At 37.7% G+C, this 26,889-nt stretch overlaps 1 protein-coding gene across 7 annotated transcripts in view; it reads left to right on the plus strand.

Annotated features, from left to right (window-relative positions):
• The window catches only part of RELCH (RAB11 binding and LisH domain, coiled-coil and HEAT repeat containing), an 89,661-nt gene that overhangs the window by 32,026 nt on the left and 30,746 nt on the right, over positions 1–26,889 (plus strand). For all 7 annotated transcript variants that reach the window (XM_037035354.1, XM_037035360.1, XM_037035364.1 and 4 more), the window contains exons 10-17: positions 486–581; positions 11,643–11,755; positions 15,367–15,457; positions 18,016–18,087; positions 20,634–20,774; positions 21,209–21,373; positions 23,023–23,170; positions 26,521–26,677. In XM_037035354.1, coding sequence (XP_036891249.1) covers positions 486–581; positions 11,643–11,755; positions 15,367–15,457; positions 18,016–18,087; positions 20,634–20,774; positions 21,209–21,373; positions 23,023–23,170; positions 26,521–26,677 — 983 coding nt within the window. The remainder of the gene's footprint in view (positions 1–485; positions 582–11,642; positions 11,756–15,366; positions 15,458–18,015; positions 18,088–20,633; positions 20,775–21,208; positions 21,374–23,022; positions 23,171–26,520; positions 26,678–26,889) is intronic.

Consider the following 26,889-nt stretch of genomic DNA (forward strand, 5'->3'; position numbering starts at 1 on the left):
TCCGCTTGCTAGGCCGCTGTCCCACAGTGCCACTGAGAATATATGTGAAAGAGCTGGGGGTCGTGTGGATGCAATTCTGCCAATCCTCATTGTAAGACTAGGTCAGCCTCCTTGGGCCTCCCCTTGTATGCCGCTGCACTGTACAAACTCTCCTTAGGCAAAGAGTGTGGCTTTGTGGACATCTTCTCAAGAACAAAAAAACTACTGAAGCTGCCCAAGTCCCGAATTATCCTTACTTGTTCCCAGAACTAAAGCATAGTGGGCCTCCCTGTCTAACTCCTTGCTTGTTACTGGTTTTTAATCCATTTTTGGCCTGGAGAAATGTTCATCTTGTTTGGTAACACCCTTGTTGTTATTGTTGTTACCGTCGTCATCATCCTAAGTTGTGGTTGTGGTTGTGGGTGTGGAGCAGAGGTTTAAAGCACTTTAAGTACCACTGTCCACAGAAGTTCTCCACGGTCCCCATGTATTCGTTGGTTTTCCAGGTGTCGCGGATTGCAGACAGTGAGAAAAGTGTCATGCTGATGCTGGGACGCTGCCTGCCACACATTGTTCCTAACGTGCTGCTGGCGAAGAGAGAGGTGAGACACGTAGAGTTTCGTCACAGTGATCTCATCATGTTGTCCATTCTTTGTCATTTTAAAGTTTAGTGTTATGTTTTTATTTTGTTAAAGTCTATTACTTGCAATCATATTCTTACTTTTGTGCATGCATCTCTGCTCCTAGAGAATGGTTTTACACCTCTGTCAGGTGAGTTCAGTAAAACTGCATGGTATTCATGTTGTTTCAGTTTTGCTTAAAGCATCATTAGCTTCTGCAACACTAACTAGTACTGTAGGTCCATTCACGTGCCATGAACACTGTCCGTTTTTACATTACCAGTTAACTAATTTATTTTATCTCTGCTCTTGGTAAGATATGCTTGTAATGTCTACAGAAATAGACACTGTTGAAAATTAACAGGGACTAAAACTATAACTCTTAAGTGTACTTTTATAATAACTATTATAAATGCTAGTTCTATTATATTTGTTCGGCAATAACCACACTTGTCTTATGATGATAGAATAGTTATAATATTGACTACAATAACTTTTGAAAGTACCCGTTTTGTTTTTCTTATAGCTAGCCTGTTCCTGACAGATGCTTTAAGTATCCAAAATACAGGAGCAAATATACTTTAGTACCTATATATAGCCTGTGTTATGAGCCTAAGTACTATAGAATGTTATCTTTACAGTTATATTTAGCTAATAAAAGATTAATGAAAAGTTAGTTGTAACCTCACTTAAATGACAGTGAATGATTTATTTACAAACAAATTTAATTATTTATTTGAATTATGATTTTTATAAAATCCATTTCCAGTTTACAAAATTGTTTATGAAAAATGGGTTAGGAATATTTTAGAATGTACCATGTAAGTTTCTTCTGTTATATTCTTAATGTAAATAATAGTATCATAATTCATGGGACCTACAGTATGATAGGTACACAACGCATTGGCCAATCCAATGTAAAGCTTATCCTTATCTGTTTTAGCATAAGAAATTTGTACTGATCCTCAAAGAGTTATTTGTAGAGCTTTAAAATTTTTTATTCCTATAAATATTTTTCATTAAAAAAATAAAAACGATCTTGCTGATGGTTATATTTTGCCTATTATTTAAATGTAGTTGTGAAATATTAATAAATATGGAATATTTTCTACCTCTTGAAGGATCAGTGTCCAATTTCAGATTGTTTTGCAGTTCTGCCTGGCAGAATGGTGTTTGAGCTTCTTTTTCTTTTTCTTTTTCAGCTTGTAACATAATCCATGCAATGCATTAATGTTTGTGTTCCTTTTACTGTTTCCTTAATTATAATCTTTAAAATATGACAGAAACCTAATTATTATGAGATGCAATATAAGCTTTTCTATATTTTAATTTTTCCATTTTTTTCATAAAAACTCTACCACTAAAACCTGATTGTACTGCATGAAGTATTTATAAACATGCGTCATCAGTAATCAGATACATTATATATAAATACATATAAAAACGTGCACAATACATATACATGTACAAACGTACATTTTTATTTGGTATGATGTTTACTTTTCTGGCTGATTGTAAGTTTTTTATATTTAAAGAAGACTTATAATTTCATGAAGAATTGATCATTTATTTTTGTTTGTTGATTTATTTGTACCTTATTCTATTAGAAAATTTGCCATTTATAGGGCATCAAAGTTGTATTCCCTCAAAATTAAATTGGTAAATGACAAAGTATAACTTGGTTCGCTTTGAAACTAATGCCAGGGCATAAAAGGATAAAACTTTTATTTTACTTCATCCTTTGATGTTAGATTACTTTTATTTACTATTTTACCTTAGTTCTTTAAATTTATATTTTTAAAAAGGTCTTGTGGTTGAAGGATTAATATTTTGGTTTTTTAAAAAATTGCTCAAGTTTCATGTATTCTGTTATCAGTATAAACCTTTGTTGGTATGTAAATACAACTAAAATATCCTTCAGTAAACTGGTCATAGTGATATCCTAGCTAAATAAATACATAGAACATTGGAAACAGGGTTTTAAGTTTTGGTTAAGTAATATGTTCACAAGGCTTAACATCTTTTAAATATAAAAAGATACACAACAAAACTCTGTTCTTCTGTCCCTGCGGCACCGTCCCACATGCATATACCCTTATTAGCTTCTGGTGCAGTCTTAGCAGTCATTTGCCCCTCTTTTTAAATTGGATTGTCTTTGGTTTTGAGTCATAAGAACTCTTACAATTCCAGATGTGAAACGTCTCACATAGGATTTGCAGAGAGTTTGTGCCATCCTCCGGGTTGTCTTTTCATATTTTTTGTTGCTGTTGCTTGTGTTCTTTGATGTCACATCTAAAATTTATTGCCAAATCTGAGGTCAGAAATATTTACCTTATTTTATGTTTTCTTCTAATAGTTTTATAGCATTAGCTCTCATATTTAGGTCATTGATCCATTTTGGGGTTTGGGGGGGTGGTTTGTATGTGGCGTAAGGCAGGAGTCCACCTTTATTCTTTTTTATGTGGTTATCCAGTCTTCCCAACATCATTTGTTAAAGAGAAAATTGTTTTTCTATTCGATGGTCTTGGCACCATTGTCAAAATTCGATTGTTTCAGTCCTGGCTGGATAGCTCAGCTGGTTAGAATGACTTGCTGATATGCCAAGGTTGCAGGTTTGATCCTGACAGGGCACATACAAGAATCAACCAATAACCACATAAATAAGTTAAACAACAAAGTGATGTCTCTCTCTGTCTCTTGCCCCTCCCCCTTCCTCTCTCTCTAAAATCAATGAATACAAATTTTTAAGAAATCAATTGGCTGGCGTGGCTCATTTGGGTGTCATCCCACACACTGAAAGATCACTGGTTCAATTCCCGGTCAGAGCATATGCCTAGGTTTTGGGCTCCATGCTCTGCGCCTGGTTGGGGCACTTGCAGAAGGCAGCCAGTGCATGTTTCTCTCTTTCATAGATGTGTCCCTTCCTCTCTCTATAAAATAAAGACAAAAAAGTCAGTTGGCTTTACATGTTTGGATTTGTTTCTGATTGTCAGTTCTGTTCCGTTGGTCTTGATGGGTATCCTTATGCTTATACCACACTTACGTTTACTAGTGCTTTGTGGTAAGTTTTGAAATTGGGAAGTGTGAGCCCTCCAACTTTGTTTTCTTTTTCAGTATTGTTTAGCTATTCAGGGCCACTTGCAATTCCATATGAATTTGATGCTCAGCTTTCATTTATGCAGTAAAGGTCATTGGAATTTTGATAACAGATTTTTGTACCAAATCTGTAGATCACTTTTGAGAGTATTGCCATTCTAACAACGTTAAGCGAACATGGGATTTTTTTTTCATTTATTAATGTCATTAACTTTTTTTGGCAATGTTCAATATATAAGTTTTTCACTTCCTTAATTTATTCCTAGGTATGATGTTCTTTTGGATGCTATTATAAATGGAATTACTTTTTAAATTTCTTTTTCAGGTTGTTCATTACTGGTATATAGAAACAAAATTGATAATTGTGTGTTAGTCTTGTACCTTGCAACTTTGTTGAATTTGTTTATGAATTCTACTTGTTTATTTTGTGGATCCTATGAGATTTTCTATATGTATACAATCATATTATCTGCAAATAGAGATAGCTTTGCTTCTTCCTTTCCAATTTGGAACGTTTTTTTGCTTTCTCTTGTGTAACTGGTCTGGATAGGACTTCCAGCTCAGCGTTGAGTAGCAGTGTTTTGAGAAAGCAGATATCCTTATCCTGTTCCTGATCTTAGGAGGGAAGCTTTCAGTCTTTTACTACTGCCTTTGATGCAGTAGTTGCGGGTTTTTCACAAATGCCCTCTACTATATTAAGGAAGTTTCTTTTATTCTTCATTTGCTGAGTGTTTTTATCATGAAAGGGTATTGAATTTTGTGGAATGTTTTTCTGCGTTGATTGATATGAGGATTTTTTTCCTTTCATTCCTGTCGATGTAGTGTTGATTGATTGGTTTTTCATATGTTGAACCACCCATGCATTTGTGGGGTAAATCCCACTTGGTCACAGTGTATAATCCTTTTAATGTGTTGTTGGATTTGGTAATATTTTGTTGCAAATTTTATATCTAAATTCATAAGGGATATTGGTCTATCATTTTCTCTTGTTGTGCTATCTTTGCTGGTCCTGATAACAGCTAAAGACAGCCTCTTAGATTGTGTTTGGAATTGTTCATCCTCTTCTATTTTCTCGGAAGAGTTTAAGTAGGACCAGTATTTCCTCTTTAAATCCGTGTTAGAATGCACCAGTGACGCTGTCTGATCCTGGAAGTTTTCTTTGTTGGGAAGACTTCTGTTGGTGATTCCCTGTCTTTGATCGTTATGGGTCTCTTGCAGCTCCGCTGCTTCTTGATGGTTTTGGTAATTTATGTGATTCTAGGAATTAGTTCATTTCGCCTTGATTGTCTGTTTATTGGTGAACTATTATTTGTGGTGCTCACTTAGAATCTTTTTTATTTTTATAAGGTTGGTACTACTGTCTCCTCCTTCATTTCTGATTATAATTATTTGTATCTTCTCCCTTTTTTTAGCTAAAAGTTTGTTAATTTTGTTGATCTTGTTAAAGAGTTTTGATTTTATTGATTTTCTCTATTGTTTTTTATTTATCTCTGCTCTGATCTTTGCATTTTATTTCTTTCTTTCTGCTGGCCTTGGGTTATTATGCTCCTTATCTAGTTTCTTAATTTAAAAAGCAAGGTTGTTGACTTGGGATCTTGCTTCTTTTTAATGTAGGCATTTGTAGCTATAAATTTCCCTCAGAGTACTGCTTTTGCTGCATCTTATAAATTCTGGTATGTTGTGTTTTTCATTTTCATTCATCTCAAAATATTTTCTAATTTCCTTACTGATTTTTTTGACTCATTGGTTTAATATCCACATATTTGTGAACTTTCAAGTTTCCTTTTTGGTATTGATTTTTAACTTCATTATGGTTGGAAAAGATACTTTGTACGATTTCAATCTTTTAAAAAAAATGATGAGAACTGCCTGTGGCTTGACATATTGGTTGTCCTTGAATGTCCTATGTGCACTTGAGCAGAATGTATATATTTTGCTGTTGTCAGGTGGAGTGTTCCGTATATGCATGTCTACTAATGCCAGTTGTTTTATGGTGTTCGATTCCCTACTTCCTTACTGATCTTCTGTCTGCATCTTTTATGCACTACTAAAAACAGGGTGGTGAAGTCTGCAAGTGTTATGGTAGGGCTGCATTATATTTGCAGAGCCACTCTGCGCAGATGTGAACAAACTCAGATACCTGATCTTGTTTCCATGGCTTTGCACACATGATACCGCACTGTGTGCATGGTTCTCTATTTTGCATTTTTCCATGTAGCACTATGCTTTTGTGTCCTTCTGTATCAATATATAAAGACTGTTCTCATTCTTAAGGATGCATAATAGCTGGACTTTTATAGTCTTAGCATGTTTTAAATTTGTTTTTCAAACTTTATTGGCCACATATGCTCTCATTATGAAAGACATTTGCTTCATATGATAGCATATAATTACATATGCATAATTAATATAAAAGTTTTACAAATCGTTTTCACTAATTACAAAAAGTTAAAAGATAATATCAAAGAGTTTATAAATATTTTAAAACAATAAAGAATATACCTAAATAAACAATAAAAATGCTTTTCATTAATTATTCAATTGAATTTGTGACCCACTGTTTTAAAGGGAATGATATAAAGGTTAATTAAAATTGCCTAATAAGTTAAATGTTTTATTTTTTATAAAAGTGAAAAGCACAGTGAATATGTAGATATTAATGTTACTGGTTTTTGTTGTTTTAAAGAAAGGTAACAACCTCACTTAATCATTGGGTCACAATTATAGCACTTTCTAAATTCAGCATACAATATTACAAATCTAAGATGCCATTGATTGTAACATTGGTGTACCTTTAAAAAAAGAATTTCAAATAAATTAGGACATATTCTCCATTTTTAAGGTACCAATTTCAGAGATGATAAAAAGTGAAAAAAATTTCTTTTATGTTTGAAATAATTATAGTCACTTTTTACCAGCTTGTATTTAAAAAGACTTCCTCACCTATTCATTTTGGAAGAAAAACTAATAGGATGAACTAGTTTTCTGTATGTAGCTTATATAGTAGTTCATTTTCGTAGGGTGGATGAGGAACTTGAATCTTTCAAACCAAATTACAGAATAAATATATGTCATTTGATCTATGTACATAGTAAATAGGCTAATTAAGTTGATTTTTTTTACAGCCTGCTGTAAATGTGTTTGAAGGGGAAATTCTGTAATTTAAATGAAAGATATCATAAAGGATTACTTCTAAAACATTTTTATACTGATATATCTAAATTTAACTCATTTTCATTCTATGCCAGGAAAATATATGCCATCAGCTGGCTGAGGTGGAAAAATAATGAAGGAAGCCTGTGCCTTGAATGGGGGTGGAGCGAGAGGAAGCGGTGAATGAGTCCAGGCTTTCATTGTGGGGTGCGGAAAGTGTTTCAAAGTTAGATTGGTGGTGGTTGTCCAACTCTGAGAGTACTAAACATTACTGGATGTATGCTTGCAATGGATGGATTTTATGACATGTATATATCTATATATATGTGTGTGTGTGTATATATATGTATATATGTGTGTGTGTGTATATATATGTATATATATGTATATGTATATATATCAGTCATTAAAGCAGTAAAAGAAGAAGAAAGGAAAGGAGCGGACCAGTTCTGTAAAGGTTTTCAAAGTAGTACCTCTGGAGACCTGCTTATCTTCTGGAAACCAAACTTTGTCCTTATACCTTGTCATTCGTGTGTGCCCCATGATAAACCTGTGACTTAGGAGTAGTAATAGCCCCAAATAGTTACAAAGTAGATAAACCTGATCGATCTTCTTACCTGTTTAAGAAGTTGTGTGTGTGAGAGAGTGTGTGTGAGAGAGAGAGAGAGAATTTGGGGAGTAAGTCACATGCTCTTCAGCAGTATCAGCTTTTAAGTCATCTAAGTATTTTAGTTAGGCCTCCTAGAGGTTCAGGCTCAGGAATTACAGATATTAATAATTCTAAGAATAGATGTTTTAACAGCCCTTGAAGTGTAGAACTTTTCCAGAGGTGAGTAATCTTGTTTTTTCTTATGTGAGTCTTTTCAATGTTCTGTTATTGCATTACGTGTTACTATCAACATCCTGACATGTTTCAACGGAAAATCTAAATCAGAGGGAATCATTACTGGATTTTAAATTATAATTAATTATTGCTTAATTCCTAGACAGAAGACTAGATGAAAAAATTTTAAATGACAACTATCTAACATTTTTCACCAAAGCTTGAGTTAGAGGAAATAATTTTAGCAGAACCGTGAGGGCAAGCAATGAACTGTAATTTATTAGATTAATGTGTTGCCTTTGCAGAACCACAGGATTTCACCTCTTGACCTGAAATACTCAAAACATTTCCTCTCGGCATTTGAGCTAAATGTAATGTTTTCTGTTTTAGATTCCTTTCAGATCTTGGTGCCATTATCTTATCAACATTTCCTTGCTTTTTTTAAATGTTAAAATTTGCTTGATCTCATTTCCTACTTTATTTCTCCCACCTTAACATCTAACTGCATTGTTTTAGATCCTTTGGGATACTTTTTTTCCTTCTGTTTTTGGAGTTTGAACACACATTAATCTTCATAAGACTAAGAAAACTGAGTAAAAAGATTCATTAAATCAAATATAATGACATTTACTATCTCTAAAATGATTTATTTATTTATTTTTAAAGATTTTATTTATTTTTAGAGAGAGGAGAAGGGAGGGAGAAAGAGAGGGAAAGAAACATCAATGTGTGGTTGCCTGTTGTGTGCCCTGGTTCCCCACACTGGGGAACCTAGCTCGCAACCCAGGCACGTGCCCTGACTGGAACGAACCAGTGACCCTTTGGTTTATAGGCCAGTGCTCAATCCACTGAGCCACACCAGCCAGGGCTGATTTCTTCATTATCATTAGAAGTTATTTTGTTTTTTTTCTTGTGAAACTGAAAAGAGAATTAACATGCACATCTTTAGCCATATTTCAGTTATAAAATTCTCTGTATTCATGTATGATATAAATTTGTTCTTTCATTAAGGATCACTAAGCCTGATGATTAAACAAAAAGAAAATGTAAGTCACAAAGAATAGACAGCAACACAGTTATTTTGATATGCTTTTTAAAAAAAGATTTATTAATTTTTAGAGAAGAAGGGAGGGAGAAAGAGATAGAGAAACATCAATGGGTGGTTGCCTCTCATGAGCCCCCTGCTGGGGACTTGGCCCACAACCCTGGCATGTGCCCTGACTGGGAATGGAACCGGTGACCTTTTGGTTCGCAAACCAGCACTCAGTCCACTGAGCCACACCAGCCAGGGTTGATATGCTTGTTTTTTAGTAAAAGAAGCTAAGTATTATACTATGTATTTTAAACTGTGTGTATGGATGTATTTGGAATTATTTTAAATATCTTACCTACATTTCATGACTTCATTTTTAGAGAGGAATACAATTGAAAGAAAATGTAGTACAATAATGTAAGAGTATATACAAAGTGGAGGAAAGGTAGGTTTATAGTTTGTGTGGAAAATAATATAATAACTAGTAAATAATAAACTGTTTCACATTGTCACAACTATAAATCTACTTTTGCCCCACCCTGTATGTTGAGATAATAGGAAAGAAAGAAAAAGGGTTAAGAAGAAGCAAGAAAACTGTCAGGAGAGGAAGATCTGATGTGAGGGGAGAACGTATAAATACAATTACTTAGGACCTTACTTGATTTTTAGTCATTAAAATGTTTTATCCCCCTGTGAGTGCCTTCTAGAATAAGAGCGTTTTCATTGTCAAGGTTCTCCTCTCATTGGGGTGTCCTGACGGTGGGTGCAATGCCTTTAGTCCTCTCAGTAATGTCATTGACTCTGTCATTGACTCTGAGCAGCCTAACCAGGATCCCTAGGATCAGGGTAGTTCCTCGAATACAGTCTTCTACCCTAGTATTTTGCCAAATGTTGTTTATTTTCTCCTACAAAGTCCAGACTCATCCATCAAGAATCAGTCATATTAATCCTCTGGTTGAAAACATTACCTAACAATCTAAGATGTATATACTCTTCCATTCCCAGTGCAAAATTATTTTTCCTGATTATTTATTTTGCTTTTTCTTACTCTCTAATCTGAAACATGGGGGTGCCTAAGTAAATTTACTCTCAGCTACCTTTGTACTAGTTTACATCGTTGTGTCTTCAATTTATACCAGGCCCTTATAATGTCAGAGTAATGTGTAAAAAGGATTTAGAAATAATGGAAAGGGACTGGGAGTCGTGACTTAAAGCTTCAGCCTAAACTCTAAAAGCCGTACTATCTGTTTCTAAAGGGGCATCTCCAAAATAGGAAGATACTTCTCCCAAAGTCTAGACTCTTCTTCAGGGGGTCGAGCATTTTTACATAGTGGTCAATTCCTCCATTAGCTCTGCTGACACTTTTTGGTGGTCAGGAGGTAGGTGGGAAAGAGAATGGACCACTAATCATTGTGCTTTTCTCACCACATCATAGTGATTTGTTTTTAAGTCTGCAAAATACTGTTTCTACACTGTGGAGGATGTCTCTCCAAAACTACTTTATCACTTTGGGGCTTTTATTCTAATTAGATTTGAAAATTCATTCCAAATTGAGAAACATTAATGTCTTTTGAATATACTTTAGAATTTAGTCTTATTTTAATTAAAATATGAAGTAACTTTAATTTTGAAATATTTCTTTGAAAGAGAACGGTAAGGTTTTGTGTACTACTTTCTAGAAAATATGGAATTTACCTCTGCATGTTGAATGTGCCAAAAACAAAATAGTGTTTAAAGTTTTCATTTCAATGCAGAACATTTCTGCTGACGATCTGTAGCACCACTGGGAGCCCTCCACGGCTTGGGAGATGCTCATCTTTTTTTTTTCCAATTAGCTACCAGTTAGGTGCCGAGGATATAAAATTAGGAATTGATGTGGACACCGGCCCACAGTGTCCGATGCGTTATGGATGAGATAAGATAAATTCACTTGGACTACTGAGTCCTGTGGAGGAAAAGGGATGGCATGGCTACTCTCTCAAGGGGAGAGCGCCTTGACCCTTGCCTTGACAGGCTTTTATTGGCTTTCTAATAGCATACATCAAAGAAGGTTCTCATTCATTATACTTAGGTTTGCTTTAGGTAATTACTTTTTACAGAGAGCAGTGGAAGGGATGTTACTGATTACTTCTTATGGATTAACAAGAAAAAATGTTGCAAATGCAAGAGAAAGATAAGAGTAACAGGTCTTGTTACACTTCAGTCCTTGGGAGGATTAGCACAGACTTCAGAAAGTTACTTTAAAGATACGCAGTAAACATTTTCTGCCTGAACTCAGGTTGAGAAAGTTTTAGCCAGAACAAGTCACAAAGCAGCCTAGGTATAATTAGGCCTGATTTCCCATGGGAGAACTCCTTCGTGGGCGTGGTCCTGTGTGCCAACTTGTTCCCCACTGGTTTTCCCCGTGGATGCTGAGCTACATTTCCAGTCTCGCAAAGCAGTTCCCTACAAGGAATTATATATAATTTTAATAGAGACAGATTATATTACACTCATGAAATGGGAAGAGTTGTCTTTATCTTCTGTTATCTTTTTAAATTGTTTTAGAATATAGTCAACTTTTACAAGTTTTTTTAAAACATATTTTGAGATTAAAAATGACTTTATCAGATTGCACAGTAGTAAGATGGAGGCTTATCTGGTGTAGAAAGCAGTAGACCCTTGGAAAATGTGCTGGCTCCGAAAACAAAGTTAGTCGACTCCTAAGGAGCTTTATTACGATGAGATTTGCACTTTCTGCACAACCCACACATAAATACACGAGTGATTTGTTTCATTGTTTTCTGTTGAATATCCACCTTACAAAATGACAGTTTGCTCTCTTGTAGACTGAGGTTTATTTTACTTTAAGTGTCCATTTGAGAATAGTCTGGGGACAAGAATGCATGCTCGGCAGTGCGTTTTTACGTTGACCTTCTCCGCCCTCACCTTTCTGCAGGAGTTGATCCCCCTCATCCTGTGTACAGCGTGCCTGCACCCTGAGCCTAAAGAGAGAGATCAGCTTCTCCACATACTCTTCAATCTGATCAAGAGGCCAGATGATGAGCAAAGGTCGGTAGGTCTCCTTCTTTGGGAAACGCATACAATTAATCCTGCTCATTTGGCATCAGAAGTCGCCCTTTAATCCAAAGGCCTTCTTCCCCGTCCCTGTTGTAATGCACAGGGAACACTGGCTCTGTTCGCAGTGCCCTGCAATTTGTCACTCTTGTTAGCCCAGTTACTCGTGCTGAAGTGTGCATTTCTGTGTCAGCTACCTTAGGACTTCTAATTCAGATATTTCTTTGCCTTTATTTCTAATAAAATTTGAAAGAAATTTTGAATTTCTTTCAAATTATTTGAAAGAAACAATTACTATTTCTTTCTTTGAAATTATTAGAAAGGCAAAGAAACTTTTCTTTGAAATTATTAGAAATAATAAACGTGTGGTTTCTGAGAAGGCCTAAATATCTACCCAATGGCCTCTTAATAGTTACACTTTACAAGAAATAAAATATGTACTATATGAATTTTTGCATCACCGGGCTCTCTTTAAACCAGTTACTATGTGGTGAAGGGGGTAGAGTGCCTTGTTTGTTTGTTTGCTTGTTTTGTTCTGAGACAAGCGCCCACAACCAGGGATGCCTGAGTGGAGAAGTAAGCAGTACCTGAGTGTGGTGAGGGGAAGATGCCCACGCATCAAGGTGACTCTCCGGAAGCCAGGGGCAGGGGACTTGATCAAGTGTCAGCTGCCCCAGAGAGTAACCCTGTAGGAGGAAGGTGGCGCTGTCCCAGTGTGGATGTGCAGAACACCCTGCAGGCTGGCAGGTGGGCTGCGCACCAGTGGACAGATTTCCGCAAAAGGATGTTTGCTTATACTTTTCCAAAACAATGGGGTTATATTTTACGATTAGGTAAGTTTATGTAATTTCAGTACTTGTCCATACCTCTTCTGGGAATGCTGGAAAATTAAAAGTATGAACTATAAAACAAATCAAGCTTAAAATTTAAAATACAAGGAATCTCTCAGTGAAAGTTGTAACTCAAATGAAATGAAATAGTTATATAGACTTAACAACTCTGTGAGTATACGTCTCTTTCCTGCTCTTTCCACAATGTGTCTGAGCGAGTGGAGAAACATTTCCTTTGCAGGATCCAGTCAGGGTGCTGGTCAAATAGAAATAAGGAAAATTAAACCACTGTATTAGGATCATTCACTGCAAACTGAAAATGTTCTGAGGACAATTTGATGGTGCTGTACAGGAGAATTAATATTATATTTTTCTCCTTGAAAAATATTACTCTCTGTTTTGGTAACAAAGGGCCAAACCTCTAGGTCTGTGGTCCATTTTCATGCCCTGCATTTGCAGCTGAGAGCTGCCACCTGCTGGCCAAAAGTACCTGGGCGGAAATGCGGCAGGAATGAATTAAGCGCTTGTGTCCACACTTCAATCTGTAGCCTACAGAAACATGATTATTCATTAAAATAGTCTCATTAACGGATCAACTATGTCTAATGTGAATAAGAAATTTAAAAAGCAAAAGTTTTAAGTTGGCATAATATGTTTGACATATAATCAGTTGTCCCTCTTTAGTACTTTATGAATCTCAGGCATCTTTGATCAGATCCTAAGAAAAACTTAATTTTATGCTCAGTAATGGTGCTTTTGGCCCGTTCTTTGCTAACAGCTGTAACCGACACCACATTTTTAGCTTTGTCAAATACTAGGCAAACAGTCTCTCTCCTCTGACTTTCTACGAGTAGGAGCATCTGTTTCTAATGCTGTTAATAATCTGTAAGCCATCTGACTTCCTATTTCCAGCTGTATTTCAAAGCTGTCATAATTTTTAGAAATTTGAATCTGAATTCTGCTAAAAAGTTTGTTTTGAGAAGCCTTACATTATTTTAATAGTTTGTATGTCTCTAGTATAGTGATGGTAACTCATCACTTAAAGTCATTGCATGTAAAGGTTTTGTACGATGTGTACTTCTTATAAATGTTTGACATGCTTAAACTTCACCAAAGTTCATTTATTATAATTACCAAACATTTATGGAATCTCTGTGTACTCCTCCTCATTATTTTAAGACACTAGTGGGGGAAAATGATAAGGTATTAGGAAATTTTGGGAGGGAGCAGGCAGCTAAAGTAATATATGTAAAGCTTGGGAATTTCTTTTTACACTTTCCTTTTATTTACTTTATTTGCCCTTCTAAAATAAAAGGACATAAAAAAGCAAAGGAAAGTTGAGACCTAGGCGTAGAAGAGAATGATACAAACGTAAGGGGAATCAGGTCATTGTGAGGTTGTGGGCAGAAGCAGCTGCAACATGCAGTGAAGATGCACTGGCCCCGCCCTCCTCTCCTTGCCGTCCACACGCTCGTCGTCATAGCTGATTCGGCTAAACTGAGTAGGAATGTAGTCATTCTGCAGTGTGAGTTACATTGGCATGGTCTGAGAAAAGGCAGTGAACACTGTGTGGGATTAATGTGCTGATTTCATTGTTAACATCAATTAAACATTCTATTTTGGTTTTCCTCGAAGTTGGATACTTAAAAGTATCTGTTGAAAACATTACTTCTTCACCCCTCAATCAGGATATACTGTTTTGAAATCTTAGACAAAGTAAAAAAAACTCAAAAGTTTTCATTTCAAGTCATTTTAAATGGAACTTCATTCTGAAGAGAAAAATCTTATTTAAAATTTTATACTCTTTAAGTACAAGTGAAGTTATTGTATTATTTATATATTGCTCTATAAAAAATTACTCCAAAAGAAAGAGGTTATAACAAATTCGTTTTTATGATATGACTTGTGTGGGTCAGTGAATTTGGATCCCCTGCTCCAGGGTCTCTCACGAGGCTGTGACCGGGGTGTTGTTAGCTGGGGCTGTCGTCATCTCCAGTCTCCCCTGGGGGACAGCTTGCGTCTCAGTCCACAGCCTTGACTGGCCATGGCAGTGTTCAATTTCTCATAGGTCTTGGGACAGAGGGCCTCAGTTCCTCGTGCCTTTTGGTTGGAGGCTGCCTTTGACTCCTTGCCACATAGGCCCCCAAATAGCATAGTACTACATCAAAGCCCGTGAGCTGAGAAGGCATTAGAGAGTCCTGCAGGATGGACATCACGCACTTCTGTAGCCTAACTCAGAAGTGATGCCCATCACCTTGCCCGTCATCGTGTCCAATAAAAGTGAATCCCTAGGCACAGTCTGCACCAAGGACGTGGACACCGAGAGATGGACATCGTTGGGAGCCACATCCGAAGCTGCCTAATGCCATTTTACTAATTTGACACCACAGTCTGTAATTCTAGAAGTTCTGGGGTAGCAGTCACTGATAGTTTTAGTGGCTACAAACAGAAGTTACCGGAGCTGAAGCATTGGCCATATGCACACCCTCAGAATGCCTATGTGGGAAGTTAAAGTAGGCGGTTACGAGTTTCAGCGTCACACCAGCAGAGATGCCCTTCGTACCACATCTCACAAACGGAGCCTCCGCTGCTGGAGGAACTTGTCCTGAGGGGTTCGCTCTCTTGGTGGAGCCTAGTCCATCATTGGAAGTGTGTTTTGCTTGTACGAAAATATTGTACTTCATGTGTATTACAGAGCTGACTCTTTTTAACCCTTAGTCCTGGCTGTGCTTCCTAAAGCGAGGGCAAGTCCTCATGCATTTGTATCACTTTCAGGCAGATGATACTGACAGGCTGTGTGGCATTTGCACGTCATGTCGGACCAACGCGCGTAGAAGCGGAGCTTTTGCCGCAGTGCTGGGAACAGGTGAGTTACTCTCGGGGTTTTCCCTGGTCGTTGTTCTCTTCTACGTTATTGTAAACGTTCGTATCTTTTTTGAACGCCACTAGGAAATACATAGAAGATGAATTATGCTGCTGTTTGCATAGCCCAGCGCTGTGATTTAATAGTGCGTAAGAATGCTCAGGGATGCTTTACATTATTCATTCTTCCAACAAAAACTTAAGAAACATTAGTTCCAGTGCCAGGTCCTAGGGGTACAGTGGAGAATAAAACACAGTGACATCCCAGTGGGAAGATAAGAGAAAACAAATCAATATTTTCTTGGTGTTTTGTAGTGTTACAAGCCAGAAAGAAAATAAAGCGGGGAAGGGGAAGGGAGTGATGGGAAGTGCTGTTTGGAAAGGGTGGTCAGGGAAGGAATCTCTGAGGAAGGGATGTTTAGGCAGGGATGCGAATGAAGTGAGATACTGAGTTCAAGAGAGAGCAAGAAGGCGTGTGTGTGTTTGTGGGTGGGCGAGTAGGTAGGTAATAGAAATAATATCTTGTGTATATTATATACTTCTATATATTAAGCTACAGAGAGAACATAAAGTGTAAACCTTTGATTTAGGAGGTTCTGGTATTTAATTCAACTCATTATATATGAATAATACTTTGGGTTTTATATTGAATGTTAATATTCCAGTTCACTCTGGAACTGAGAATCTTGACTTTCTAGACTTGATGTTTAGGTCATTGAGGAGCTTATTTTTTCATCTTATAAAGTTGGATTTCTTATTGATGAAGATAAATTTCATGACCTTATTTATAATAGTGTGGTCACTTACTCTTAAAAAATATATTGGTGTCTGGAATATCACTGAAGTATATGGTCCTTTAGAATTCTGTTACAATTTTCTTGAGTATTCTTTTTCTTTAACATTTTCTGGAGTTATCTGGATCAAGTATGTAAAGTAAACATTATATAGATAGTCATACTTACCTCTGACAGCTTTTAATGTTATCTATAGATTATGGTACACACTAACTTAGGGCGAGATTTTAATCACTGAAAGTCAAATTAGCTTGAACACAACACATACAATTCTGTACAATTATTCACATGTACACTTAATTTTTTAATAATTACTTTACATTTTTAAGCTTTATTGAGGTACAAATCATATATATAACTCACCCATTTGAAGTATACAATTCAGTGTTTTTTAGAATATTCACAGAGTTTCGCAACTATCACCACAATCAGTCTTAAAACAGTTTTATCACCCCCACTACACAAACCCTAAGCCCTCGAGCTTGGTGTTATTGTTTTGGCTATTTTGGGTCCCTTTAATTTTTATATGAATTTTAGGATCAGCTTGTCCGTTTCTGCAAAGAAGCCAGCTGGAATTTTCATGAGGGCTGCGTTCAGTCTGCAGGTCATTTTGGAGAGTGTTGCCATCCTAACCGTAGAGAGGTGTCCAGTCTATGAATCCGGGATGTCTTTCCATATATTTAGGTCTTTTAAATGTTTTTGACAATGTTTTTGTAGTTTTCAGAATATACTGTATGTATGTTTTTGTTTAATTTATCCCTAAGTATTGTCTGTTTGTTGCCTACATAGAGAAATACATTTGGTTTTTGTGGGTACATTTAATTTTGAGACTCACTGAGCTAGACTAGAGAAAAGCAAAATGGAAGTTTATGTAGAGCACACGTTAACATTCAGACTTTTCTACTTTGCAGTTACTATTTCTGAATGAATTCAAAGATGTCAGTTAAAAACATCCCTGCCACCACCTCTTCTGTAACTGGACATGGTATCGGGGGTCCGTCGAGCTGCCGACCTCCAGTTTGCTGCCCAGTAGACTGCTATATAATTTCTTTTCTTAATTTTAGGCATCCAGTACCTTAATGAATTATGTCACCTTTTCATATGGGAGTGTGAGAACAGATAAACTTCTTTTCCAGTCAAAGAAAGATTTATATTCTATGAAGAAGACATATGGGAACAAAACCCAGTATGTGTCGTTTTGTTTTGTTACATTTTTTATTGTGGTTCAGTGTAGTCATTACAGTAGCAAAGCCCCTTTGTTGTGTACTTGCAAACACAAACGAATGGGAGATGGCTTACTTTAAAAACAGAATCTCACCCTTACTCATGGGCTCTGCTTAAATCATTGATGAACTCACTTCCTAATCCCTTGGGTAAAAGTGAGTACCGATGAGTCATTCCTGCCATGTGTTACAAACCACATCGGTAATATTCAAACCTGGGTTTTCTAAGTGTAAAAACACACCAGTGTTTCTGCGGAAGGAGAGAGTTGTCCCCAACAGTCAGGAAAGCCTGGTCTTAGGCAAGCGCACCATGGACACCTTGCCAAATTTTCATCTTTGCTTCATCCTTTTTTCTTCAACAGGTAACCCCTGTGAGCGCGCGTTTCGGGGTTTCCTTATTCCTGATCCGGGTATACACAGGGATGCCCAGAAGTGGAAAAGGAAGGAGCCAGATTGCATTCTTAAGTGGATTTGTGGTGAAAAAGAAAGATCTTTCGGAGGAAGAGAGAATATATTGTTGACGCTTGGTTTCCTTTTTACTGTAGATTAATCACAAATACCCAGAGAGACGGCTACTTGTGGCAGAGTCCTGTGGAGCCTTGGCACCGTATCTTCCTGTAAGAGTTGTCCTTTTTCTTAAAACCTTTTTTTTTTAATGGTAGAGAAACCTTTTTTCAAGTCTCTTAACACATTTTAACCCAAATTCTCCAATGGCTTGCTGTCCCAATGAAAGAAAAGTCAAAAGAAAATGGTCGCCTTGATACAGTATGGCATTGCAGGGGTTGACCACTGATTGCACGAGTGTAAATACGTAAATCAGCTTGTTTCAGTGGTTCTCAAAGTGTGGTCTGAGCACCCTGAGAGGTCTCTTGATAGTCTTTTTTTTTTCAATTTTATTTATTTAGAAGGGAAGGGAAGGAGAGAGGGAGAGAAATATCAATGTATGGTTGCCTCTCATGCATCCCCTGCCAGGAACTGGCCTGCAACCCAGGCAAGTGCCCTGACTGGGAATCGAACCAAGATCGTCTGGTTCGCAGGCCCGTGCTCAATCCACTGAGCTACACCAGCCAGGGCCTGACAGTCTTTAAAAGAGGTCTCTCAAGTGGAAATAATCTTCATAACAACATTAAAATAGTTTTTGTCTGTTTCTCTGCTGACATTTACACTGTCAGTGCAAAAGCTATAATGGGAGCCAGTGCCGCTGCACTGACACCAGTCAGGGCAGGGACTCCCACACGTGCCCCTTGACCCTTCGCCGTCTCCTCCAGAGATGCCCGCCTTGTGTCAGTAGTGCTTAATGCGTACAGGAAGTAAGCATCTGTGCTCTCACCAGTTCGCATTGTTATGTACTTTAAAGTTTTCTCGCCCAACATTCATTATATGATACATCGTGTTCTGTATCTCCAACAGTAAACCCTAGTTACAGGTTCTCGTTTGGGTGTCTGTATATTTTAAAAATGTCTCATACTGTTAATACCTCTATAGCTTGCTGCTTTCAGCACTTGCGTTTTCGATTCTGATAGTGTTCAACTGCCCCCACCAGGGTAGCATGGGCTTCAACTTTTATCAGCAGTACCTTGGAGTTCTTATTTTCCCACCTTTCACCAGAAACTGGGCATGAAGAAAAATTTTTAATGTTTTTCTATCTTATAGGAAAAAGTTGGTATATTATTGTTATTATAAAGCCTGTATGTAAGGTACACATGAGTGAGTTTGAGCATCCTGTGATTCATTATTCCGAGATGGAGGTGAACACACACACTGACAAAGGACAGGGAAACTGCCCCACACTGCTCCTAGTGCTGGAATGCTAAGCAGTGTTAATGATAGACGGTGTTTCCTCCATGGGTCTCCGGCTGCCTTGTACCCCACTGTAACTGGTAATAGTAAAATCTCAGTGTGGTCATGGCTTCAATGAAGTGGTACCTCCCAGGTTGTCCTGTGGGTTCCTTGCGGCATACTGAAACTAACTGCCGCAGTCGACCTCAGCCCAGGTCAAGGTGAAGGACATACCGAGCTAAAATGTGCGTACCTTGGTCCTATGGCCCATGCTGATACCAAGTAAGAAACTAATTTTTAAATCAGTCTTAGAGTTAAGACACTTTAAAGTATTTGAGGGGAGGGGGCAATTTTTAGCCTAAATGATAGATAAACAAGGCTGTACCTAAAAGCATATTCACCAACCTAAATGTGACTAAAATTTGCCAAAGTTACATTTTGGCAAATATATTTTGGCATATATATTTTTGTTTCTAAAAAGTCAAAACAAAAACTAGGTAACTTAACAATGTCAGACCTCTGCATACCAAATCACACTGTACATTTATAAAAATGATCACATCTTTTTATTTCTATTTTATTCTAACTATCATATGTAGAATGGACCTCAACAAGTTTTGGGTTAAAGAATGCTTATAAATTAATCAAGTTACAATAATAGTACAAATAAGGAAAAGAAGAGCAAGACTTTGTAAAATGATGGCTTAGCCATCAGTGGGGCTAAGCCATTAACATTCTTTACTGTAGAAAAAACTGTGTGAAATTCAGACACAGCAGTGGGTGACATCATATTAAATAGTAGCATCTGAATTTACCAGTGCAATTCTTGTTAAAGTACTTTACAGGTTTACTCTCATATTTTACCACCCTTATTGAATTTTTTTCAGTTCTTCAAAAAATAGAAACAGTAGGATTTTATAATGTTCCCACACTCTTACTTCAGGCAAATGCTGAAATTGCCAAAGTGCCCTTCGTAACCCCCCTGTTGTTACACCTCTGAGTGCCTTGTGCTGAGCAAACAGGCAGCTTGTGTGACAGAAGAGTCACTGTCCAGGTACAGCAGCAGAGGGTTGACTTGCCAGAAGCGCCTGTTCCTGCTCCTGTAAGGGTTTGCACAACTCAGCAAAGGTAGACAGCACACCGGGAGGTGATTTATTACTGGATGCAGCGCACAGGTGGTTACCTTTAGAGAGGGAGGGAGAGAGTGGGATGGTGCTTGAGTATACTTGTAATGTCCTGCCTTTGAAAAATGAGGAGGCAAATATAGGGAAATGTTAATGTGTATTTCATCTGCATTTTGAATAGATGGGTGTCTGTCACGTTTTCTATATTTTTCTGCTGGGAGTGTAAATAAACAGCAAAAAACTTTTGTACTTATTTTCAGAAAGAAATCCGTAGCTCCTTGGTTCTTTCAATGTTGCAACAGATGTTAATGGAAGATAAGGCAGATTTGGTACGAGAAGCTGTGATCAAAAGCCTCGGTATCATTATGGGGTACATCGATGACCCAGACAAATACCAACAGGTGTGTTTTTCAGCAGGAGCCCCATTCCCTTCGTGTTAAAATTCCAGGTGATGTTCCAAGTCTCATTCAGATAGCCTGCACCCTCTAGCAGGGATGGCAGTTGGGTCAGCCTTGACCAGTTGGGGTTGGCTGCCTGGTTTCAATTCTGCAATTCAGAAGAAAGAATGCTATGACTCATTTACACAGGAAACTGGCAGCAAGCGTGCAGTTCACCCCTTTTTCTCCTTTGTTTCCTTGCCAATTTATACATGAGCTTTTCTTTAAAGAAAACAGGAAGTGTAGGATTATAGATGGCTTTCTTTCTTAGATTGTTTTCTGAAGGTGTTGCAATTGTGTATTTGTTGTTTTTCATTGCATTTTTAAAGTTTATTCTCTTAAAAAATTACATTTTGCCTGTTTTGAGGGGGTTTTGGTCATTGTTGCTATTTTGGCAGGGTTTTGAATTGCTGCTGTCAGCCTTGGGTGATCCCTCAGAAAGAGTGGTTAGTGCAACACATCAAGTATTCCTACCCGCTTATGCTGCCTGGACCACAGAACTTGGGAATTTACAGTCTCATCTGATACCCACGTTGCTGAACAAGATTGAAAAACTTCTCAGGGTAATGCTTCCTTTGTTTATATAGTTTCTAGACATTTAAAATGTGTGTTCCAGGGCATCTTAACAGAATATTGGGGAGCAAGGCAGAAAGTACCACTTAGCTGAGCGTCCTACTAAACTACCGAAAAAGATTCTGTTGGGCTGCAGCCAGGAGAGGTTTGCGGAAGCTCCGCCTTGCTGCAGCTGCCGGGGAAAGGTCGTGGGTCTGAGTCTGCCTGCCAAAACTGCGCCTCTGTGGGGCTGCTCTTGGGCACTAGGGCACTATTCGTGAAGCTAGTGCTTCCTAGCCTTTTCTGAAGACTGCGTATTTTAGAAAAAGTATCAACCGCAAACCCAAAATGCAGAGATAATAGGAGTCTCAATAGGAGTCTCGCAAGCATTCTTATTTACATTTCCTCACTGTTTAAAATGAACTCTTCATTCTTTCCAAGTAAAAAAATTGAAAGGTTGAAGAAACAATTGAAACTTCTTGATGTAATTTTAGTCCTAAAAGTTTATTTGAGTCTAGAAAAAAACTAACATTTCATTTCACTAATGCCTTTGTATGCTACTGAGGTAGCACTTTATATATGCAATATATTATTTCATGTGGAAACCAGTGTTTCAGTATCTTGGGGTCCCGTAGCTGTCAAATGATGGAACCAGGATCTGATACCTGTCTCTGACTTCAAATTCTTGCTCTTTCTACACCCAAATTTGAAAGGCTCTTAAATAAAGCATTATAACAGTTCTGCCAGTGGATATGTACATATATTAAAATTCAACTGTTTTTTCTCTAGATTTCTGAGTGAGTATTAAAGCAAAGCTATAAATAGACAACTAGAGTAAAATATTCCTTTTTATGAAACCTAGGGAATTTTTTGAAGTACTTTTTAAAAAAACATTTGCATTCCTTCTAAGAGTTATCCATACCTGGGTTTTCTTGTTTTGTTTTATAACATGGCTAATTTCACATTGCTACTAAACATGTCTGCAGTTTTCATCATAGACAGTAGCTCTTCAATGAAGAAATTAACTTGGAACTGGTGGTAAATGACTCATCTAGAGTTGTTATTTTATAATATAGTAATGACATCTCAATGGATTTGAATAGCAGTAAATGCTTTCATCTCTAATGATTCTAATTTTACTTAAACATTTGGTTAAATGTTATATACTGAACCTCCTCACCCTTTTTTTGCTTTCTCTTACCTCTCTCTTTTGTTTCCCTTTGCAATGTCTTCTCCATTTTATCTCTGCGTTCAGTTGTCTCCAAGTGCCTTCATGCCCTCAGCTAGAGGTGTCCCCAACTCTGTAGGACGCAGGGGAGGGGAAGCAGCAAGCGCTGCTGCCAGTGTGGCCGGCGAGCCTTTGAAATGGCTCCTGTGGCTCACCTCAGTTTCTTTGTCCTGACTCAAGAAGAGTTCCAGACATCTCAGTGGGAATGATCGATGGTCACCCCAAGGCTCTCCGTGTAAACATTCTAGCACCTTTGACACATCTTCCCGTGCTTAGAGAAATCGAGATGCCCGGACATCCCCATTAGGTGTTATGCCATGAGCCTAACATACAGATCCTCAAATGTTTTATTATTTGCCACAGAAAGGAAGAGCATTATAAACACATCATTTCAAAAGACTAAAAATGAGCTTCCGCCTCCTTGTGTTTCAGGAAGGAGAACACGGGCTGGACGAGCATAAGCTGCACATGTATCTTTCTGCCTTGCAGTCCTTGACCCCGTCTCTCTTTGCGTTGGTGCTGCAGAACGCACCTTTCTCCAGCAAGGCCAAGCTGCAGGGCGAAGCGCCACAGATAGAAGGTACTGACCGGAAATCGGGGAGGGGAGATGCAGACCATGAGCAGCTTAGCTTCCCAAAGAATTGCTTTGCATTAAAATTTTTAAAAGCACTCTACGTGACAGCATAATTACTAAACGTATCATACATATATGTGGAACTTTGTGGTTGTGGACCTGACATGAATGAATTATATGCCTTCATCTTTTTAACCATTATTATCATGGTACTATTTTATAATTTTATACTTTCCATTCTCAACCTATACTTTTTTTTGCAGCCTTGTTTTCAGTGGCAGAAGTGTTTTCTTTCATTAATAGAGCTGAATCAATTAAAAAAACCTGGCGCTGGTTTATGAAGTTTTTCATTTCCACTTTTTTCATCTTTTTCCTTCCCCAGCTGTTTCATCTGCTTTGGGGGAAGTTGCATGTATTCCTATGTCCTTGAAAAGAATATAAGCATATGTGGCAGAATTTTCTTTTTTTATCCCCAAAGAAAGAATATGACTAACTTTCAGAAATATGTGAAATTGATAGCAAAAGCCACTGTTTTCCTCTGTCGGTGTCCGGCTACTCAGTAAGTGACCTTTGCCCCACGGCACTCAGTAACCCACGGACCCTCCCCAGGGTAAATGGTCACCACGAGCTGTCACTGTGTGTGAGGCCCCCGTGCAGCTTGTTCAGATTTGTGAAGTTGTCCGTGCCTCTCCCTGCCTCTGAGTCAGAAAAGAATGATAACATTGAGAACATCAGCAGACACTTGGTTTTTTTAGAACTGCAGCTTTCATATTAAAAAAAAAACCACAGCATACCTGTACTGTTGGGGGTAGGAAGCACTGTGTCCAGCGATACACGAAATACAGCTGACAATGTGTGTGCCGTTTGAATGTCCGTTTTACGTAGAAAATTGAGTATGGATGGGGTAGATTAAGTATTTTAAAAGGATATTGTGGAGGAGAATGAAAGTTCACACCTCACGGTAAGTCCCCACTGCGCCCTCACAGCGGGTCCCTTTAGTTCTGCCCCTTCACTCACGGAGCCACTCCATCTGCTTAGGGACGTTCCTGTCTTTCTCATTTCCTCTTTTCCTTCTTCCTGCAGTAAGTCTTCACATACCTATTTTACTTGTAACCATTCCATTATTTTTCAATAATTTGCCACTATTTTTGAAGAGACAATATTAATTTTACCATAGTATAGCAGATTGTAACCAATAGTTTGAAATTATGTCAGACCTGCTGTGACATAGAAATATGAAGTGCAGATATTACACACACCCAAATCTGATTGATTCCTGGGTTGAGGTAGTGAGAATTAAAGCAGAAACCTCAGATCCTGAGGAATACCAGGGTACTCAAATTGGTTTCTTTGTTTATGCCGTACGATAGCAGATGGGTGAGTTCAGCTAGCAAGGGATAACTTTGTCTATTCTCAATGTGTTGCTTAGACCCTTGCACAGCACCGGCAAACCATAACATCTTAATACAGTCTTTGAGCATTTTAAAAATTTGTGTGTTTTATGTTTTCTTAATTTTTAATTATCATTAACTATTAATATGTTTTGAGAAAACGCAGTCCCTGGCTGGTGTGGCTCAGTGGATTGAGTGCCAGCCTGTGAACCAAAGTGTTACCAGTTCAATTCCCAGTCAGAGCACGTACCTGGGTTGCAGGCCAGGTCCCCAGTAGGGAGCACATGAGAGGCAACCACACATCGATGTTTCTCCCTCTTTTTCTCCTTCCCTTCCCTTCTCCCCTCTCTGAAAATAAATAAATAAATATAATCTTTTTAAAAAGAGAGGGAGAAAATGCTGCATCTTTATTTGTGTCTTTATAGGGTGTCAGTCTCTATGCAGGAGTAGTTGGGGCCATTAGGAGTTTCAGACTAACAGGTAATGAATGAGCTGTTGCCATGCGCTGTTCACTACACGGCCTTCCCAGAAATGCTTCCTCAGTCACCTGGGGTCAAACAGTGATCTATAGGATCATAAGTCCAAACTTTAAATATAGTGATGTACATTGATGTTTTATCGACATAATTTAAGAAATAATTTTAAAAGTATATACATGAGACTCCAGTTAATAATATTTTTTAAAATAATGAATTAACCCTGGCTGGTGTAGCTCAGTGGATTGAGTGCAGGCTGTGAACCAAAGGCTCACGGTTCGATTCCCAGTCAGGGCACGTGCCTGGGTTATAGGCCAGTTCCCCAGTGGGGGCCATGTGACAGGCAACCACACATTGATGTTTCTCTCCCTCTCTTTCTCCCTCTCTTCCCCTCTCTCTAAAAATAAAAAAATCAAATATTAAAAAATAAAATAAAATACTGATTTTAGAGAGAGAGGGAACCATCAATTTGTTGCTCTATTTATTTATGCATTTGTTGGTTGATTCTTGGATATTCCCTGACCAAGGATCGAACCTGCAACCTTGGCATATTAGGATGATGGTCTCACCAACTGAGCTACCTCGTCAGGGCCTTAGTTAATAATATTCATAGGAATTATGTCTTATCTTACTGCTTACTGGTTTTAGTACTTTATATTAACTTAATATGTATCAAGTATGAAAAAATTTTTAAATAAGCATTTAGTGTTAGAGATTAAATACTTAGATATGTTCAGCTCAAGCTTTATTTTATTTTACATCATTATTCTTTGGTATTAAATAATTTTCCCCTGCTTTTAGCCTATTAATATATTATTCCCCAAAAGAAACATTTTAATGTATTTATTCTTTCATTGACATAAACAGTGTGGTGGAATTAAAGGTATATCTACTTTTTTATGCCAGATTTAAATCTGTATTTAGCTAAGATCTTATCGCTGGGCCAATTTTCATCTAACCTAAATAAAATTTTACTCTTCATTGGCAAACTAATTCATTTATAGCATTCATTTGTAACTATTTAGTCTCATAAATCTTAATTTTTGATATTTTCATTTTTTATTTTTTTAAAATTTGTGATTTTTTAAAAGATTTTATTTATTTTTAGAGCGAGGGGAAGGGAGGGAGAAAGAGAGGGAGAGAAACATCAATGTGTGGTTTTTCTCCCGCATGTCCTACTGGGAACCTGGCCTGCAACCAGGCCTGTGCCCTGACTGGGAATTGAACTGGCGACCCTTTGATTCACAGGCTGGCACTCAACAACTGAGCCACACCAGACAGGGCAATTTTCGAGATTTTTAAATGGGACAAAAAATTCTTTTTTTTTTTCCTGAAAATGATTTGGTTAATTTATCTCAGTGTTATATTTAAAGTTTATAATAAGCTAAATAAACATTAGGAGATAGGACTTTATTTTCCTTCTGACAGAAGAGATAACTTTCCAAACTACCATTCTCTGCATGACATATTTTGTTTCTATTATTTACAGTGACCAGGTTCCCCCGGCCTATGTCACCCCTGCAAGACGTGTCTACCATTATTGGAAGTCGCGAGCAGTTGGCAGTGCTCCTGCAGCTTTATGATTACCAGCTGGAACACGAGGGTACCACCGGCTGGGAGAGTTTACTGTGGGTTGTCAATCAATTGTAAGTTCCCGCCTCCGCCTCCGTATTGTTCGGTTCAGTTGCGTGGAAGATAGCTCACTATATTTAGCCCGGCCCTGAGGGAGGAAATGTAACAAAATATAAAAAAAAAGAACCAGAAATAACGTAGCACCTCTCTGGTCGGCTTGTTTGGGAGAGGAGAGTCCCACCACTGGGTGTGTAGTGGTTTGTGTATGCAGACGGCGCTGCTGTGT

This window comes from Sturnira hondurensis, unplaced genomic scaffold (assembly GCF_014824575.4).
Source record: "Sturnira hondurensis isolate 20B ecotype Veracruz unplaced genomic scaffold, ASM1482457v3 Scaffold0001872, whole genome shotgun sequence".
Taxonomy (NCBI): Eukaryota; Metazoa; Chordata; class Mammalia; order Chiroptera; family Phyllostomidae; genus Sturnira; species Sturnira hondurensis.